Source organism: Lithobates pipiens, unplaced genomic scaffold, assembly GCF_037356315.1.
Source record: "Lithobates pipiens isolate NorthernLeopardFrog02 unplaced genomic scaffold, aLitPip1_a1.2 Scaffold_23, whole genome shotgun sequence".
In the NCBI taxonomy this organism is placed as follows: domain Eukaryota; kingdom Metazoa; phylum Chordata; class Amphibia; order Anura; family Ranidae; genus Lithobates; species Lithobates pipiens.
The window spans coordinates 56,894,960-56,911,856 of NW_027507785.1; the positions used below are offsets into that span (position 1 = coordinate 56,894,960).

General features: G+C 46.8%; 1 protein-coding gene across 1 annotated transcript in view; it reads right to left on the reverse strand.

Annotated features, from left to right (window-relative positions):
- Positions 1 to 8,083, reverse strand: part of LOC143927552 (rab GDP dissociation inhibitor beta-like) — a 39,963-nt gene extending 31,880 nt beyond the window's left edge. Inside the window, exon 1 of the mRNA XM_077451685.1 lies at positions 7,950 to 8,083. Coding sequence (XP_077307811.1) covers positions 7,950 to 8,018 — 69 coding nt within the window. The 5' untranslated portion in view covers positions 8,019 to 8,083. The remainder of the gene's footprint in view (positions 1 to 7,949) is intronic.
- Between the last annotated feature and the right edge of the window lie 8,814 nt (positions 8,084 to 16,897).

The following is a 16,897-nucleotide window of genomic DNA, read 5'->3' on the forward strand; positions in this document are numbered from 1 at the left end:
TAAGAAGCCGCCAAGGTCGGGCCCCTGTCCTCCTGTCCTCTGTGTACCCCCCGAGGTTACTCCACGGTTTGTGTTGCTTTTGTTGTTGTTATCAAGGAAATAAGGCTAATCCCTGTTTCATGCACACTAGATTGATATATAAGCCACCGGCTGGTGACGGTGTCCCAAATCCTCCTAAGAGCTTACATTTCACAGCTTCTCTCCTCTGCCTGTGATGTCAGCCGACAGGCCCGACACCGACAGTGTAACAACAAAAGTCCTGTGTGCCGCATTCTGTAGCATAGCTACAATCTTTGACTATCTCCTGTAGCATGTCTTCAGTTTTTAACTCTCACCTATAGGCCAGTAGCATGCCTGTAGCATGTTCCAATATCTATCCATCTCCTGTAGCATGCGTATGGTCTCTGACCATCTCTTGTTGCACGTTTGCAGCTTTTAACTATCTCCTCTAGCATGCAAGTAGCCTCTGACCATCTCCTGTAGTGGGTACTCAGTCACTAATCATCTGGTATAGCATGTCCCTGGTCTATGACCATCTCATGTAGCATGTCCATGGTCTCTGATCTTTTCTTGCTGCATGTCTTCAGTTTTAACTATCTTCTGTAGCATGCCAGTGTTTTTTGTTCATCTCCTATTTCATGTCCTCGGTCGCTGGCCGCCTTCTTTAGCATGTCCCCAGTCTCTGATCATCTCCTTTAGCATGTCTGCTCTCTCTGACCATCTCCTGTAGGATGCCAGTGGTCTCTGACCATCTCCTGTAGGATGCCAGTGGTCTCTGACCATCTCCTGTAGGATGCCAGTGGTCTCTGACCATCTCCTGTAGGAAGCCAGTGGTCTCTGACCATCTCCTGTAGGATATCCTCATTTTTGGATTATCTCCTGTAGCATGCCCGTGGCCTCTGATCATCTCCTGTAGGATGCAACTAGTCTCTGACCAGTTGCTGAAGGATGCCAGTGGTCTCTGACCATCTCCTGTAGCATGTCCTCAGTCTCTGATCATCTCCTGTAGCATGTCCTCAGTCTCTGATCATCTCCTGTAGCATGTCTTCAGTCTCTGATCATCTCCTGTAGCATGTCCTCAGTCTCTGACCATCTGTTACAGCATATCCCTAGTCTCTGACCATCTCCTGTGGGATGCCACTAATCGCTGACCATCCCTTGTAGGATGCCAGTGTTATTACGATAATCTCTTGTAGCATGTCCTCAGTTTCCAACCATCTCTTGTAGCAAGCATGTCATTAGCCTCTGACCATCTCCTGTAGCATGTCCTCAGTTTCCGACCATCTCTTGTAGCAAGCAAGTCATCATCCTCTGACCATCTCCTGTAGCATGCCTGTGGCCCCTGACCATCTCCTGTGGGATGCCACTGGTCTCTGACCATTTACTTTAGGTTACCAGTGGCCTCTGACCATCTCCTATAGGATTCCATTGGTTGCTGACCATCTCCTGTAGCATGTCCTCAGTCTCTGGGCTTAGTCTCTAAATATCTCCTGTAGCATTGCCATGGCCTCTGACCATCTCCTGTAGGATCCCACTGGTCTCTGACCATCTCCTGTAGCATGTCCTCATTTTCGATCGTCTCCTGTAGCATGTCCTCAGTTTTTCGACCATCTCTTGTATCAAGCATGTCATTAGTCTCCTGCCATCTCTTGTAGAAAGCGTGTCATCAGTCTCTGACAATCCCCTGTTGCATGTCTCTTATTTCTGTAGCATTACATACCGTATACTGAATATGATGTGCAGCCCTTTGGGCCTTGCAGGGGCCACACTTGAGGCAACTTTTATCAAGTAAGTTGACTACTTTAACGTAACACTTTCCTTACAAATGTTTTTTTAAATACTATCAGACATACACTGCCAAAAATTCACAACTTTCAACCAAAAGTCATCCGTTATTTCTAATGGGATTCATTTAGAAAATGTGTGAATCCTAGGTGAAAGTTATGTAAAAATAAATATTTTTTAAATAGTGTACACGGCAGATTAAAAATTCAAACACTAAATTAGAAGCTTTTAAAATTGAAGAAGAAACGAATGTCAGAAATAAAACATAAATGCCACAAAAAAGAACAAAAGCAAGACAAAAAATGCTAGCTCTAAATAATCTGCTTACCTACATATTACACCAAGAAAAAAAAGCCTAAAAACAAAAGCATGCTTGCCAAAACAAACTATCGAATCTCCTGAATCTCCTGATACCTGAAATACTGTTGGTCAGTGATGCTGCCAATCACTTCAGGGTACCAATAGGAAGCCTTGGGTAGGGACAGTGGGCGGGGAATAGCATAAGTTTTACTGCAAAAAATCAAGATCTACAAATAACTTCAGCTGCTGCTTATCCAGAAATTTACACTGAAGCTACATCTGAGCTAAGTATGTGACAGTTTTGCTTCAAATCTGACCTCTAGCTTTCCCTTCAGTCTTGCACAGTTGTACAGTTGTACCTGCTCCTTTCTAGTAATGAAACAGTTTATTCTGATTTCACTGCACACTGTGAGCCTCTCACAATGTGCATTAGAAGCTGCAGCGAGTCAGATAGAGCATTCCTCATTTCCTGGCTGGATGACGTCCAGCATCATCTAGCCCTTTCCTCATCCCCAGCCTAACTGTCCCTGGCCTGCCCTTTTTTTTCTTTGATTTTCAGGTCTTTCGATCATGGAGGCTCTGCACCCCATGCGGGCATTACCTAAGGATGTCGGCATGCAAATACAACCTGCCTAGGAACACCCACTCCTCCAGACTGACACCCTCCCATAACTCCTCTCCCCAAGATCCAGGCCACAGCTTGCATCTGGGCTGAGAGCTCTTGAGAGGAATACTGAAGCCGGGGTACTGTGATGTTTTCAGGAAGGATATGTAGAGCACCCTACTGGCTCCTCCCACCAGCCATGGTCTGCATAGGCAAGCACAGAGACCCAATGATGGCATCACTGGGTGCAAAGGAAGGCAAATTAAAAGCATATTAAAGCTCAGCTGTAATCCATACAGCTTGTTCACCCGGCCTACCAATTGTACGTTAAAGTGGGAGTCCGCCGGGACTCCGCGTTTTTTTTTTTTTTTAAAAGCCAGCAGCTACAAATACTGCAGCTGCTGACTTTTAAAATAGTGACACTTACCCACCCAGCGCGCCCGCGATGTCGGCACCCGAAGCCGATCTCTAGATCGTCTGTAAGGTGCTGCCGCCGCCATCTTGGGTATGGGAATCAGGAAATGGAGCCTTTCGGCTTCATTTCCCGGTTCCCTACTGCGCATGCGCGATTCGCGCTACGCAATAAGGATGGTCCCGCTGCCTCTGGGATCTGTGTGTTTCCCAGCAGGCAGCAGGGCACTTGCGGAAAGGGGCGGGCACTTGCGGAAAGGGGCGTAATCTACGCCCCTTTCCGCAGAGAGCTATCCCGGAAGTGGGTGCAGAATACCTGTACTGTACAGGTATCTGCACCCCCCTCCCCCATGAAAGGTGCCAATTGTGGCGCCGGAGGGGGGGAGGGTTCCGATGAGCGGAGGTCCACTTTAGGGTGGACCTCCGCTTTAAAGGAGTAAGAGTACACAGATTCATGTTTATTTTGTTAAAAAATACAATTTATTAAATTTAAGTCATACACCAGGAAATATTTATAAATATTGAGGCATAGAAAAATGGAGAAAACAATTTAATTTACTAAACACTGAAAAGCAAAATGAATTCTGCAAAACTTTTCTGTTTTTATATAAAGGGCCAGTACGGTTAAATTTGACATTTTGTTTTTTACGTTATTATTATTATTATTATATAGGATTTATATAGCTCCAACAGTTTGCACAGCGCTTTACAATATTAAAGTAGACACTATAACTCCAATATAGTTGAACACAGAAGGAATAGGTGGGCCCTGCTCATGGAGCTTACAATCTAAAGGGAGGTGTGGTATAGATGCCAGTGCCAGCAGGTGATTAAACCCAGCAGACTCCAATGGTACCGGTGGACTGGCCCCGTAAATTAAGTAAGGAAAAGATTTCTATTAATAAAATGAATACATTTTATGTTATTTTTTCAAAGGATATTTAATATTATTCAAATTTATTGAAATCTATTTTTATGTTTTTAAAAATCGTTGTTATTTTTATTATTAGTTACAATTGAACATTCTCTTCTGTTTTCATTACTTTGATTATATTTGTATATGAAATTATAAAATATGTATTGCACTAATATAAAAATGTATATGTTAACAAATATTTTTATATGTTTTGTAGTCCTGAAGAAAGGGGGAGTGGGGGATGCGTTGGATGTTCTATATCAGTGATGGTGAACCTTGGCACCCCAGATGTTTTTGAACTACATTTCCCATGATGCTCATGCACTCTGCAGTGTAGTTGAGCATCATGGGAAATGTAGTTCCAAAACATCTGGGGTGCCAAGGTTCGCCATCACTGTTCTATATTATCGTATTATTTTATTACGAACTAATACCAATATTAAAGCGGTATTAAATCCAAAACCGAAAATGCCATTTATTGCAGCTTACCAATCTTTAGGTGGCTGCATTTGTTTTCTTTGACTTTTATTCCCCCCTCTGTTTTCACCTGGTAATCTGGCCAGTAACACACCTCCTGTACCAGGGTCGCTGATAAGGCAGTGCAACCGGCCCTGTTGTTCTGGGCCCAGGCCCCATCAGCTAAACAGGAGGGCCCAGGGCAGCTTTAGTGTTCATTTCTGCCAAAATGAATACATTTATTTTACTAGACCACACCCCCACTCCTACTTGCTTACCAGGGCTTAATTTATATTTCCCTGGGCCCCATTAAGTCAACAAAGAGACCAAGGGGGTGCGAGCAGAGGGGGGACTTTTTTTCAATTTTGGGGCATAAGTGGATGAAGTTACGTTCCACTGCATCCCGGGGGGGGGGGGGCAGTGGGTGGTGTGTAGGCAGGGTTAGGGGGGTAGTGGGTGGTGTGTAGGCAGCATTGGGGGGGGCAGTGGGTGGTGTGTAGGCAGGTTTGGGGGGGGGCAGTGGGTGGTGTGTAGGTAGGGTTGGGGGGGGCGTCAGGAAGGCTTTCCCATGATTTCTAGACACAACTCTGGAGGAACGATCACAGGAAGCACAGCAGACAGCACCGTCACCACCAGTCTTTGGGGGGGGGGAAGGGGGTAGATTTAAATGTATTAGCTGATTTCAATACATTAACACATTGAAGCCATACTCCAGCTCACAGTAAACTGTTCAGTTACTGTAAACTGTTTTTTCCTTTTGGGATAAAGATTTTGCATGAATTAATAAAATCTGAGTATTTATACTATAGTATAATATACTTTATTAGTGAGAAATTAACATCCTGCACTCTCACGCCTCAGTTCAGCCCTAATTCCTGCACTTTCACACCTCAGATCACTGTCTCCCCTGCTTTTCTGTCCCACCACTGTAACCCCCTGCTCATCTGTCCCACCACTGTAACCCCCTGCTCATCTGTCCCACCACTGTAACCCCCTGCTTTTCTGTGCCACCACTGTAACCCCCTGCTCATCTGTCCCACCACTATCCCCCCTGCTCATCTTCTCCGCCACTGTACCCCCCTGCTCTTCTGTCCCACCACTGTAACCCCCCCTGCTCATTTGCCCCATCAATGTACCCGTTTTCTCATCCGTCCCATCACTATACCTCCCTGCACATCTGCTCCACTGCCGTATCCCCATGTTCTTCTGTCTCACTAATGAATCACCTTCTCATCTGTCCTAACACTGAGCCCATCTGCTCATCTGCCCCACCACTGTGACCTGCTTTCCCATCTGCCCCACCAATGTACCTCCTGCACATCTGTCTCACCTCTGTACACCCCCCAGCTCTTCTGCCCCACCTCTGTTCGAATGCACCTCCTTTCACATCTGTCCCGCTGCTCTACCCCCTGCTTTTCTGCCCCAACACTGAACCCCCCTGCTCTTCTGTCCCACCGCTGTACCCTCCTGCTCATCTGCTCCACCGATGTAACCTCTTCTCATCTATGATACGTGTGATAGGCAGAGTGTTGAAAGGAAGCAGAGATGAGACACATCTACCTGTCCTGGCACACTCATCATGCTGATCCACCTCTCGCATCCAGCCCACATACTTGTATGGGATGTATGTGATGTATGTGACCTATGGGACGTATGTGATGTATGGGACGTATGTGATGTATGGGATGTATGTGACCTATGGGACGTATGTGATGTATGGGATGTATGTGATGTATGGGACGTATGTGATGTATGTGATGTATGGGATGTATGTGATGTATGGGATGTATGTGACGTATGTGATGTATGTGATGTATCGGATGTATGTGACGTTTTGGACATATGTAATGTATGGGATGTATGTGATGTATGTGACGTATGGGATGTATGGGATGTATGTGACGTATGTGATGTATGGGATGTATGTGACGTATGTGATGTATGTGATGTATGAGATGTATGTGACGTTTTGGACATATGTAATGTATGGGACGTATGTGACATATGTGATGTATGTGATGTATGGGATGTATGTGACGTAAGTGATGTATGGGATGTATGTGACGTATGTGATGTATCGGATGTATGTGACGTTTTGGACATATGTAATGTATGGGATGTATGTAATGTATGTGATGTATGTGATGTATGGGATGTATGTGACGTATGTGATGTATGTGACGTATGTGATGTATGGGATGTATGAGATGTATGTGATGTATGGGATGTCACATACAAGCATCTCGAATGGATGCGCAATAATGAGCTCAGGTCAGGGGCATTTTTCTGAAAGCAGTGGGCCTGTGTGCAGGATCATAAGTTGGGCCCCCACAGCTGACATAAAGTGCGGCGCTCTGCGTCACAGCAAAAGTTGGGTGTGATTTTCATTGCGCTGAATACTGGCTGTGGCTTAAAGGGACACAGAGTGCCAGGGTTCAGTAGTAAGGGACACAAAGGTTCAGGAATAATTTCAACAAAGTTCCCAGAAGCTTAACAGTAATTCCACAAACTGTGTAATTCCACAAACCAGTGCTCGGGGTTGCCTATCCCAGAGCTAAAGCTTTAGAAAAACAACAGACTTGTTGGCTGGTTCACCAGATGAAAATAGAAGAAAGAAAGCCTAAAAAAAAGAAAACGAATGCAGCCATTACATCTAATGTTTTTTTTTTCCCGTCAGAATAAACTCTGACGGTTTTTCCGACGGAGTTCTGCTGAAACAGACTTGCCTACACACGATCACACCAAAGTCCGATCGTTTAGAATGCAGTGACGTACAACATGTACTATGGGATTAGAAAAGGAAGTTCAATAGCCAGTGGCCAATAGCTGCCCTTGCTTCAGTTTTGGTCCGTCGGAACAGCATACAGACGAACGGTTTTCCTGATAAAAATTGATTTAGTCGCAAAGATTTAAAACATTCTATTTCTAGGTCCGGCAGAATTTTCGAAAAAAAAGAAAGTCCGCTGAAGCCGACACATGATCGGGATATCCGATGAAAGGATTCCGTCTGACTTTTTCTGCCTGGAAAGTCCAACCGTGTGTACACGGCATAAGATTCGGCAAGCTGCAATATAATGTTTGCTTTTGGGTTTAATACCACTTTAAAGGTTTTTGGACTAGTAGACATTTTGCGCTGTCACTGGACTTTGTACATGTGGAGCTTCAAAACTGGGCCCTCTGTTTAAAGGGAACACCGTTTTTTTATTGAGAGCAGCCTTACCAGAGCCACTGTGCCCTATCCAAATCTGATTGATCTATTGATAATCTGAATCCAGTCCCTGTATCTATTTGTTCCCATAATGAATTCAAGCAGAAAGCAAGAGTGATGTACAAAATTAAACCAATCAGATTTCCAAAAACTTGCAGATCAGCTCTGATTGATTTCTGATTGGTTACTGTGGGTTATCGCACTGACTTGACGAGGAGGGGATAATAGATATAATGGGAATAGAAAAAGCGTCAATGTAATTTTCCTACCTTGAGCCCCGTCCCCAACACAATGACATCATACTCTTCCTCCATGCCAGAATGGTATCTGGTAGTCATGTCCGTGGCTCCGTATGTTTTTTCTCCACTCTATAACACCGCACGAGACGAGCTGCTGTCCTAATCTGATCTGCCAGGCACTAGTAAGCCTGTCACTCGCCCCAGTAACCCAAAGCTGGGCCACAAGCTCGTAATCCATGTGCGCAAGGTAGCAACGCGCCTGCACCCAGAGCTGCCCAACCAGAGACCATACAATATCCAATATCTATGGGTGTTTATTATATAGTAATAGGGAAAATGAAAATATATTGTACCGACTGTTTATTTAGAATTGATAGTAACCCAGCCACATCATATCACACTTTGTCATTTCAGAATATTCCACATCCCGGGGCTTTTGCATGATGCAGTTTCTTGGTTTTAAAAATGGCGGTGCAGCAGTGTTGCCAACCTAACAGATTGAAATTTACTGACACGACACCCACAATTTAGGGCGCACTTCTGCCTAGGATGCCTGGCCACTGGTGTTCCTACTCTCTTCTCTCTGCAGCTAGCAACTAAGTCTCAGCATCAGCAGGCAGCCGCCGCTCTGTTCGCACATAGTGTGAGAGGCGCAGCTATGGCGGAGGACTGTGTCTGTGTTCCGACTCCCGAATGAATGGAAGCAAGCAAACTTTCATTGATGGGCACTGGTGAGGCTGCATTGATGAGCGCTGGTAGGCTGCATTGATGTGCGCTGACGAGGCTGCATTTGATGGGCGCCGGTGAGGCTGCATTTAATGGGCGCATCATTAAAAAGGTGGGGTGTACATAGGCAGGGTAAAGGGGGTGGAGCCGGGGGGGCGGCAAAATTAGGTTTCGCCTAGCGTGTCAAAAATCCTTGCACAAGTCCTGGTCTTAGTAATAGAGAGGGTGTGTTACTAGTCAGTTCTCCAGGTGAAAACAGAGCCGGAAAAAGCCAAAGTAAATAACACTGATGCAGCCACCAAATTTAATGATTGTTAAGCTGCAATATATTACATTTTTGGTTTTGGATTTGAAGTGGTTTTAAAGGCTCAAGGTTTTTTACCTTAATGCATGAAGGTAAAAAACCTTCCCTACGCAGCAGGCCCCCTAATACTTATCAGAGCCCCATTGTGATCTAACCTAGAGATTCTCCCTCCTCGTTGGCTGAGACAGCAGTGAGAGCCATTAAGTAGGGAGGGGGCAGGGCCAAGCCGCGGCTCTGTTTGTGAATTGACGCGCAGAGCAGCGGCTCAAGAGCGAGCCTGCTTGGGGGCATTCAGCAGGAGGAAGGGGCCAGGAGCATGGGTACATTTACATTTACATTCGCCCACTCCTTCAAATCATCAGATGCTCAGATCTCTGCTTCCACTCTTACGCTGACGACACGCAACTTTATTTCCGGATCAATGGAAAAAAAGATCACCAACAACAACTTGAAAACTGCCTCAAATCAATAGAGGACTGGATGACCACCAACTCCCTCCAGCTGAACGAATCAAAGACAGAGCTTCTTATCTTACACCCAAATCATAAGCCCGCAACCAAAACCTCCTGGTCTCCACGAATCGTCTTTGGGCAGACTATCTCCCCAAAGACCAAAGCGAAGAGTCTCGGGGTTATTTTAGACGCACAAATGTCAATGGATGCGCAAATAGGATCTGTAGTCAGTCGATCTCACCATCTGCTGCGCATGCTTCGCAGACTCATCCCTTTTATCCCAAAGAATGACAAAGCAGTGGTAGTTGGAACAATCATTAATTCACGACTGGACTACGCAAACTCGCTTTACATAGGATTACCACAATATCAACTTGCGCGATTACAACTGATCCAAAACACGGCGGCAAGGCTGATAACAGGAAAAAAACCCTGGGAATCCATTTCTCCTTCACTGAGGAGCTTACATTGGCTAACCGTAAAAAATCGGATCACGTTCAAGACCCTTTGCCTCACCCACAAATGCGTGCATAGAGAAGCTCCGCAATACCTAATGGAGAAAATAAATCATTACACACCAAACCGCAGTCTTCGATCAGCCAACAAAAACCTCCTCCTTGTGCCCAAAGCCCGGTATAAATCCAAGGGTGATCGGAGATTCGCTGTCCAAGGGCCTCGGCTATGGAATGCTCTACCAATCAACATCCGTCTGGAAGAAAATCACCTGGCTTTTAGGAAAAAAACTCAAGACCTTCCTCTTTTAGCAGACGATCAAAGCTCGCCACAGCGCCTAGAGGCGATTCAGTTCGCATTGTGCGCTATACAAGTATTTCATTCATTCATTCATTCATGGGTAGTGGAACCGAGAAGAGAAGGATTGGAGCTGCTATTTGCAAATCCATTTGCACAGAGCAGGCAAGTATGGCATGTTTGTTATTATTGTTTTTAATTTTTTTATTGCTTTTAATATCACGTTTTAATATCACCTTTAATAGATAGTTGCCCAAAACCCATTAAAAGCAACGGGTTGAAAAATATTGTTAACAAATTTAACCAACCAACAATGGCTCCACCTAGTGACTAAATATGGTACCTGGATATAAAAAAAAAAAGTTGCATTTTTTTTTTAAAGTAGAATAATATCGGGAATTTCAAAAAGCAGATTATCTCTGTGAGAAACCTCAGAAGGATGCTGCCGTTGTCCGACTCTATGAATGTTTACATGTTCACTTCAATGACATTACTGACCCGGATCTAGGATGCAGGACAAGAGACATTAAATGGCAGCTTCAATCTGAAATTTCAAACAGGTAATTTCCTTCTGGACAAATTTCTATTAGGAAGTTGAAGATGAAGACTGACACAAGAGCAAATTGTGTCTTGTGCTTCACTGAAGTTGGCACCCAACTGCCCTCTGTGCCCTAGCCTGTCCTAGCATTGTTTGTCAATGAAGAGCTGGGTTAACAGAGATGAGGCTGATTGTGATACCTTATCATTTTTCATGTTCCTTGTAACCACCTGTCACCTATCTGGCTAGAGGCCAATATAACTAGAGGACATTCCTTATACCTCTAGCCAAGATATAAACTGGAAATCAACAGGAACATGTCATGGCCAGGAACCAGCCGAGGTCAAGCTGGGAATCCACAGGAACAAATTACTAAGGGTCAAGCTGGGAATCAGTGAGAACAAGCCATGGTCAGGAACTTGCTGAGGTCAAGCCAGGAATTAGCAAGAACAAGCCATGGTCAGGAACCTGCTGAGATCAAGCTGGGAATCAGCAAGCACAAGCCATGTTCAGGAAATTGAAAGGGTCAAGCCCGGAATCAGCATGAAAAATCCATGGTAAGAAACTTGCTGAGGTCAAAACAAGAATCAGCAAGATCAAGCCATGGTCAGGAACTTGCCGAGATCAACAAGCCATGGTCAGGAACTAGCCAAGGTCCAGCCAAGAATTAGCAGGAAAAAGCCATAGTCAGGAACTAGCTGAGGTCAAGCCAAGAATCAGCAGGAACTAGCCAAGGTCAATAGCATGAAGACAGAAACTTGCTAATGGTCAAGCTGGGAATCAGCGAGAACAAGCCACGGTCAGGAACTTGCTGAGGTCATGCCAGGAAATAGCAAGAACAAACCATGGTCAGGAACCTGCCGAGATCAAGCTGGGAATGAGCAAGCACAAGCCATGTTCAGGAAATTGCAAAGGTCAAGCCAGGAATCAGCATGAAAAATCCATGGTAAGAAACTATTCAGAGTTTGAGGTCTTCAGGGTACCTAAGGTTATGACAATAAGTGTGTGCAGCAACTGGAAGCACCTGCTTCACAATCCTATAGGCAGCATGGGAAGGAAGGAAGGAAGGAGAAAAGGAAGGAAGGGAGTGGGGAAACACGAAAGGGGCTGGAAGGGAAGGAAGATGGGGGGAAGGAAGGAAGAAAGGTAGGTGGGAATGGGGGGGGGGAGAGAAAAGAAGGAGAGAATGAAAGGAAGAGACAGGAAATCTGGGGTACAGGAAAGAAGGAAGAGAAGAAAGGGAAGGAAGGAAGGGAAGTCAGGAGAGAAGGGAGAAAGGAAAGGAACTAAGAAAGGGATGGTGGAAAAAAAAGAAGGAAAGAAATGAAGGAAATATACAAGAAGGGGGGGCAGAAATGGTGAGAGAGGGAAGGAAATAAAGGAAAGAGAGAGAAGGAAAGAAGAGGGTAGGTGGAAAAGAAGGGGAAACTCAAAGGAAGGAAGGAAATAAATGGAGGAAGACAGAAATTGGGGGCAGGGAGGAAGAGGAGACAGAAGGGAAGTAAGAAAGGACAGAAGGAGGGAAAGATGGGGGGTGAAAAAAGGGAAAGGAATAAAGAGAACATACAGGAAGGGGGGGGGGCAGGAAGGAAGGGGAGATAGGAGGAAGGAAGAAAAGATGGAAGGAATGAAAAAATAAAAGAATGGGAGACAAGTGGGAAGAAAGAACGAAGAGATAGGTGGAAGGAAAGGGGAGCACAGGAAGGAAGGGCGAAGGAAGAAGGAAGGAAGAAAGAAAGGGCTGGAAGGAAGGGATAAAAGAAGGTAAGAAAGGAGGAAGACAGGAAGAAAAGAAAAGATGGTGAGACAAGATGGAAAGAAAAAAGGAAAGAGGGAGGAATGAAGGTAGACGGGGCCAGCTGGAGGAATTCACGTAGGTCAGAGAGGTGTTTTAGGCCTTTCCAAGCTCGGTAAAGCTGGGTGCATATGGAATGGGTATTGCACTGCTCAGCACAATGCACACTGTCAGCACCGGTGGTTGGGGGGTGTTTGGCCATCCATAGGAAGAGCTCAGCTCAAGGAATGGAATCTTGAGGAACTAGTAAACAGCAGCTGTGATAACGCACATTGAAGTTCTGTTTGTTTCTGACAAAAGTATCCAAGCAACCGTGAGATTCTGCCACCAACTTCTGCTCCTAATTACTATGGAAACCCTTGAATTCACTTCTAGAACGTCAGAGTCCTCCCCAGCACTGAGGGGTAATGTGAGGTGAAGGAAAACACTAATAGACCCATAATAAGGCAGAGAGATGAGCACTAACCTGTAACCACAATCCTCATCTCATAGGGGCCCCATTACAATCATGTGGTTTGCTGTAGATTAATGGACGCTCACGGTAGGGAAGCTACACCACACTTAAAGCTGAACTCCAGGATGAGCAAACATTGTCTAAATCCATTTATCATGTGTTTGCTTCTTAAATCTTGGTATATTTTGTGTATTTCTTCCAGATTTGTTCAGTAATCCAGTGTGATACTTCCTGTAAATAAAGACTGCTCCCTGCTGCTCCATCTCCTTGAGCAGGGCAACTGGTCTTGTCTCCGCCCCCCTCCTGTAGTTATCTGCAGGCAGCCTGTAGTAGGTGGAGCCTGCTGGGCCCCTCCCACAGCTCTACTCTTTGCACAGGCTATGGTACAGCACCCTGATGATGTCACTGCTACTTTTACAAGGTAACATTTGGGCTTTCAAAGGCATTTGGTTCACTTGAAGTGTATGGGCCAGTGGTGGCCGGTGCTTCATATTTTGGGGGGGGGGGGGGGCAAACAAACCACCCGGCCTGGGCGGTCAGATAGTTGGAGTGGAGGAAGAAGGGGGGGAGGTGCGTGCTGTTTGGGGGTAGCTGACAGAGGGGAGGGGGTAGCTGACGGGGGGGGGGGCTGACAGAGAGGATGGAGGTGGCCGACAGAGAGGAGGAGGGCTGACAGAGAGGAGGGGGCTAACAGAGAGAAGGGGAGGCTGACAGAGAGGAGGGGGGCCGACAGGGAGTTGGGGGGCCGACAGGGGAGGTGGGCCGACAGAGAGGAGGGGGGGCTGACAGGGAGTTGGGGGACCGACAGGGGAGGGGGGCCGACAGAGAGGAGGGGGGTTGACAGAGAGGAGGGGGGCCGTCAGGGAGGAGGGGGGCAGACAGAGAGGAGGGGGGCAGACAGAGAGGAGAGGGACTGACAGTGAGTGATGGGAGCTGACAGATGAGGGAGGCTGACAGATGAGGAGCCTATGCCGCTGTCCAGTTTTCAAGAGGAGAGAAACAGCTGTCAAAACCCAAACTATGCGGGTCATTCCCGTAAAGATGGCAACCTCCGCATCCTGCATCGGATTTCTGTTTCGCGCATGCACATTACAGCCCTGGGAAATCCACCCTCCACTGAGCATGCATCGGGTTTCTGTTTCGCACATGCGCGTTACAGCCCTGGGAAATCCACCCTCCATTGAGCATGCGTCGGATTTCTGTTTTGCGCATGCACAGTACAGTCTAGGGAAATCTTTGTGTATTTCTTCCAGATTTGTTCAGTAATCCAGTGTGATACTTCCTGTAAATAAAGACTGCTCCCTGCTGCTCCATCTCCTTGAGCAGGGCAACTGGTCTTGTCTCCGCCCCCCTCCTGTAGTTATCTGCAGGCAGCCTGTAGTAGGTGGAGCCTGCTGGGCCCCTCCCACAGCTCTACTCTTTGCACAGGCTATGGTACAGCACCCTGATGATGTCACTGCTACTTTTACAAGGTAACATTTGGGCTTTCAAAGGCATTTGGTTCACTTGAAGTGTATGGGCCAGTGGTGGCCGGTGCTTCATATTTTGGGGGGGGGGGGGGCAAACAAACCACCCGGCCTGGGCGGTCAGATAGTTGGAGTGGAGGAAGAAGGGGGGGAGGTGCGTGCTGTTTGGGGGTAGCTGACAGAGGGGAGGGGGTAGCTGACGGGGGGGGGGGCTGACAGAGAGGAGGGAGGTGGCCGACAGAGAGGAGGAGGGCTGACAGAGAGGAGGGGGCTAACAGAGAGAAGGGGAGGCTGACAGAGAGGAGGGGGGCCGACAGGGAGTTGGGGGGCCGACAGGGGAGGTGGGCCGACAGAGAGGAGGGGGGGCTGACAGGGAGTTGGGGGGCCGACAGAGGGGAGGGGGGCCGACAGAGAGGAGGGGGGTTGACAGAGAGGAGGGGGGCCGACAGGGAGGAGGGGGGCCGACAGAGAGGAGGGGGGCCGACAGGGAGGAGGGGGGCAGACAGAGAGGAGAGGGACTGACAGTGAGTGATGGGAGCTGACAGATGAGGGAGGCTGACAGATGAGGAGCCTATGCCGCTGTCCGGTTTTCAATAGGAGAGAAACAGCTGTCAAAACCCAAACTATGCGGGTCATTCCCGTAAAGATGGCAACCTCCGCATCCTGCGTCGGATTTCTGTTTCGCGCATGCACATTACAGCCCTGGGAAATCCACCCTCCACTGAGCATGCATCGGGTTTCTGTTTCGCACATGCGCGTTACAGCCCTGGGAAATCCACCCTCCACTGAGCATGTGTCGGATTTCTGTTTTGCGCATGCACAGTACAGTCTAGGGAAATCTGCACTCCACTGCGCATGCTTCAGATTTCTGTTTCGCGCATGCACAGTACGGTCTGAGGAAATCCGCTCTCAACTGCGCATGCGCCGGATTTCCGTTTCGCGCATGTGCAGTACGGCCCTGGGAAATCTGCCCTCCACTGCGCATGTGTCAAATTTCGGTTTCGCGCATGCGCAGTACGGTCCGACGAAATCTGCACTCCGCTGCGCATGCGTCGGATTTCTGTTTCGTGCATGCACAGTACGGTCCTGGGAAATCCACCCTCCTCTGCGCCGGATTTCAATTTCGCACATGCGCAGTACAGCCCTGGGAAATCCACCCTCCACTGCGCATGCTATGTCATAGCTGAGTCTTGTAGTGGCCCAGTGCTACATCAGGTGGTACTGTGGTGTAGTGGTTAGCACTCTCACCTAGCAGTATAGAAGGGTCACTGGTTTAAATCCCAACCACAGCACTAACTGCCTGGAGTTTACAAAAAATATGGTATTTTTTTTTTCTTACATTGGGGTTGATTTGCTAAAACTGGAGAGTGCAAAATCTGGTGCAGCTGTGCATAGAAACCAATCAGCTTCCAAGCTTTTTTTTCTCAAAACTTAATTGAACAAGCTCAAGTTAGAAGCTGATTGGACACCATGCACAGCTTCACCAGATTTTGCACTCTCCAGTTTAAGTAAATCAACCCCAATGATTTGGCTTGTTTCCCAAATCAGAGAATCCTTTTAGACCCTCATCATATTAGCTATACTATATAGCCAGCCAATCCGCTTCATGGCAAACCCTACTGGACATAAGATAAGAACACATTTCAAAAACAACCACCTAATTGTACAAAAAAGTGCACTTAAGGTTGTGTCTCTTGTTCACCCTCCGAAGGAGTAGGACCTCCCCTCAAGCAAGGCTCCTGACAGGAACAAGGCTCAAACATGGTCCAAAAGGCCTGGCGGACCCCTCTCCTCATGTTACTATGTGAGGGGCTCTCTCAAAGAGAGGCCTCACCAGTTCAGGGGCCACCCATCCCTCACCTAGACTTCAAAGTAGGCCCAAGGGCCCATACCCTTCATCTAAGTGGAAGAAACATAGACAAAAGTGTAATGTCATGTACACACGATCAGAATTTCGGCCAGCAAAATACAGATGAGAGCGTTTCATCAGAAAATGCGACCGTGTGCGCGCTCCATCGGAATTTAGCTGGCCAAATTCCTGCCAGCAAAAAATTTGAGAGCATGTTCTCAATTTTTCCTTTGATTTTTCCAAACATGTGTATTCAATTCCGACTCAAAAAGAAACTCACGCATGCTCAAATCCAACTAGGAGATGGAAGCTATTGGCTACTGGGTATTGAACTTCCTTTTTCTAGTCCCGTTGTATGTGTTGTACGTCATTGCTTTCTTGATGGTCAGATTTTGGTGTAACTGTGTGTAGGCAAGACAGCTTGAGCGGAATTCCATCGGGAAAACCATCAGACCATTTTCTGACCATATTTTGGATCGTGTGTACGCGGCATTAGAATCATTAACCACTACTCTCTGAATTTAGTCTTTTAGCCAGTTTTCTATCCATTTACAAATGGATTTATTTTCAAGCCTGTAGACTTTACCTTACACCAGGGTTTCTCAACCATGGTTCCGTCAGAAGTTGCTAGAGGTACTTTGAGC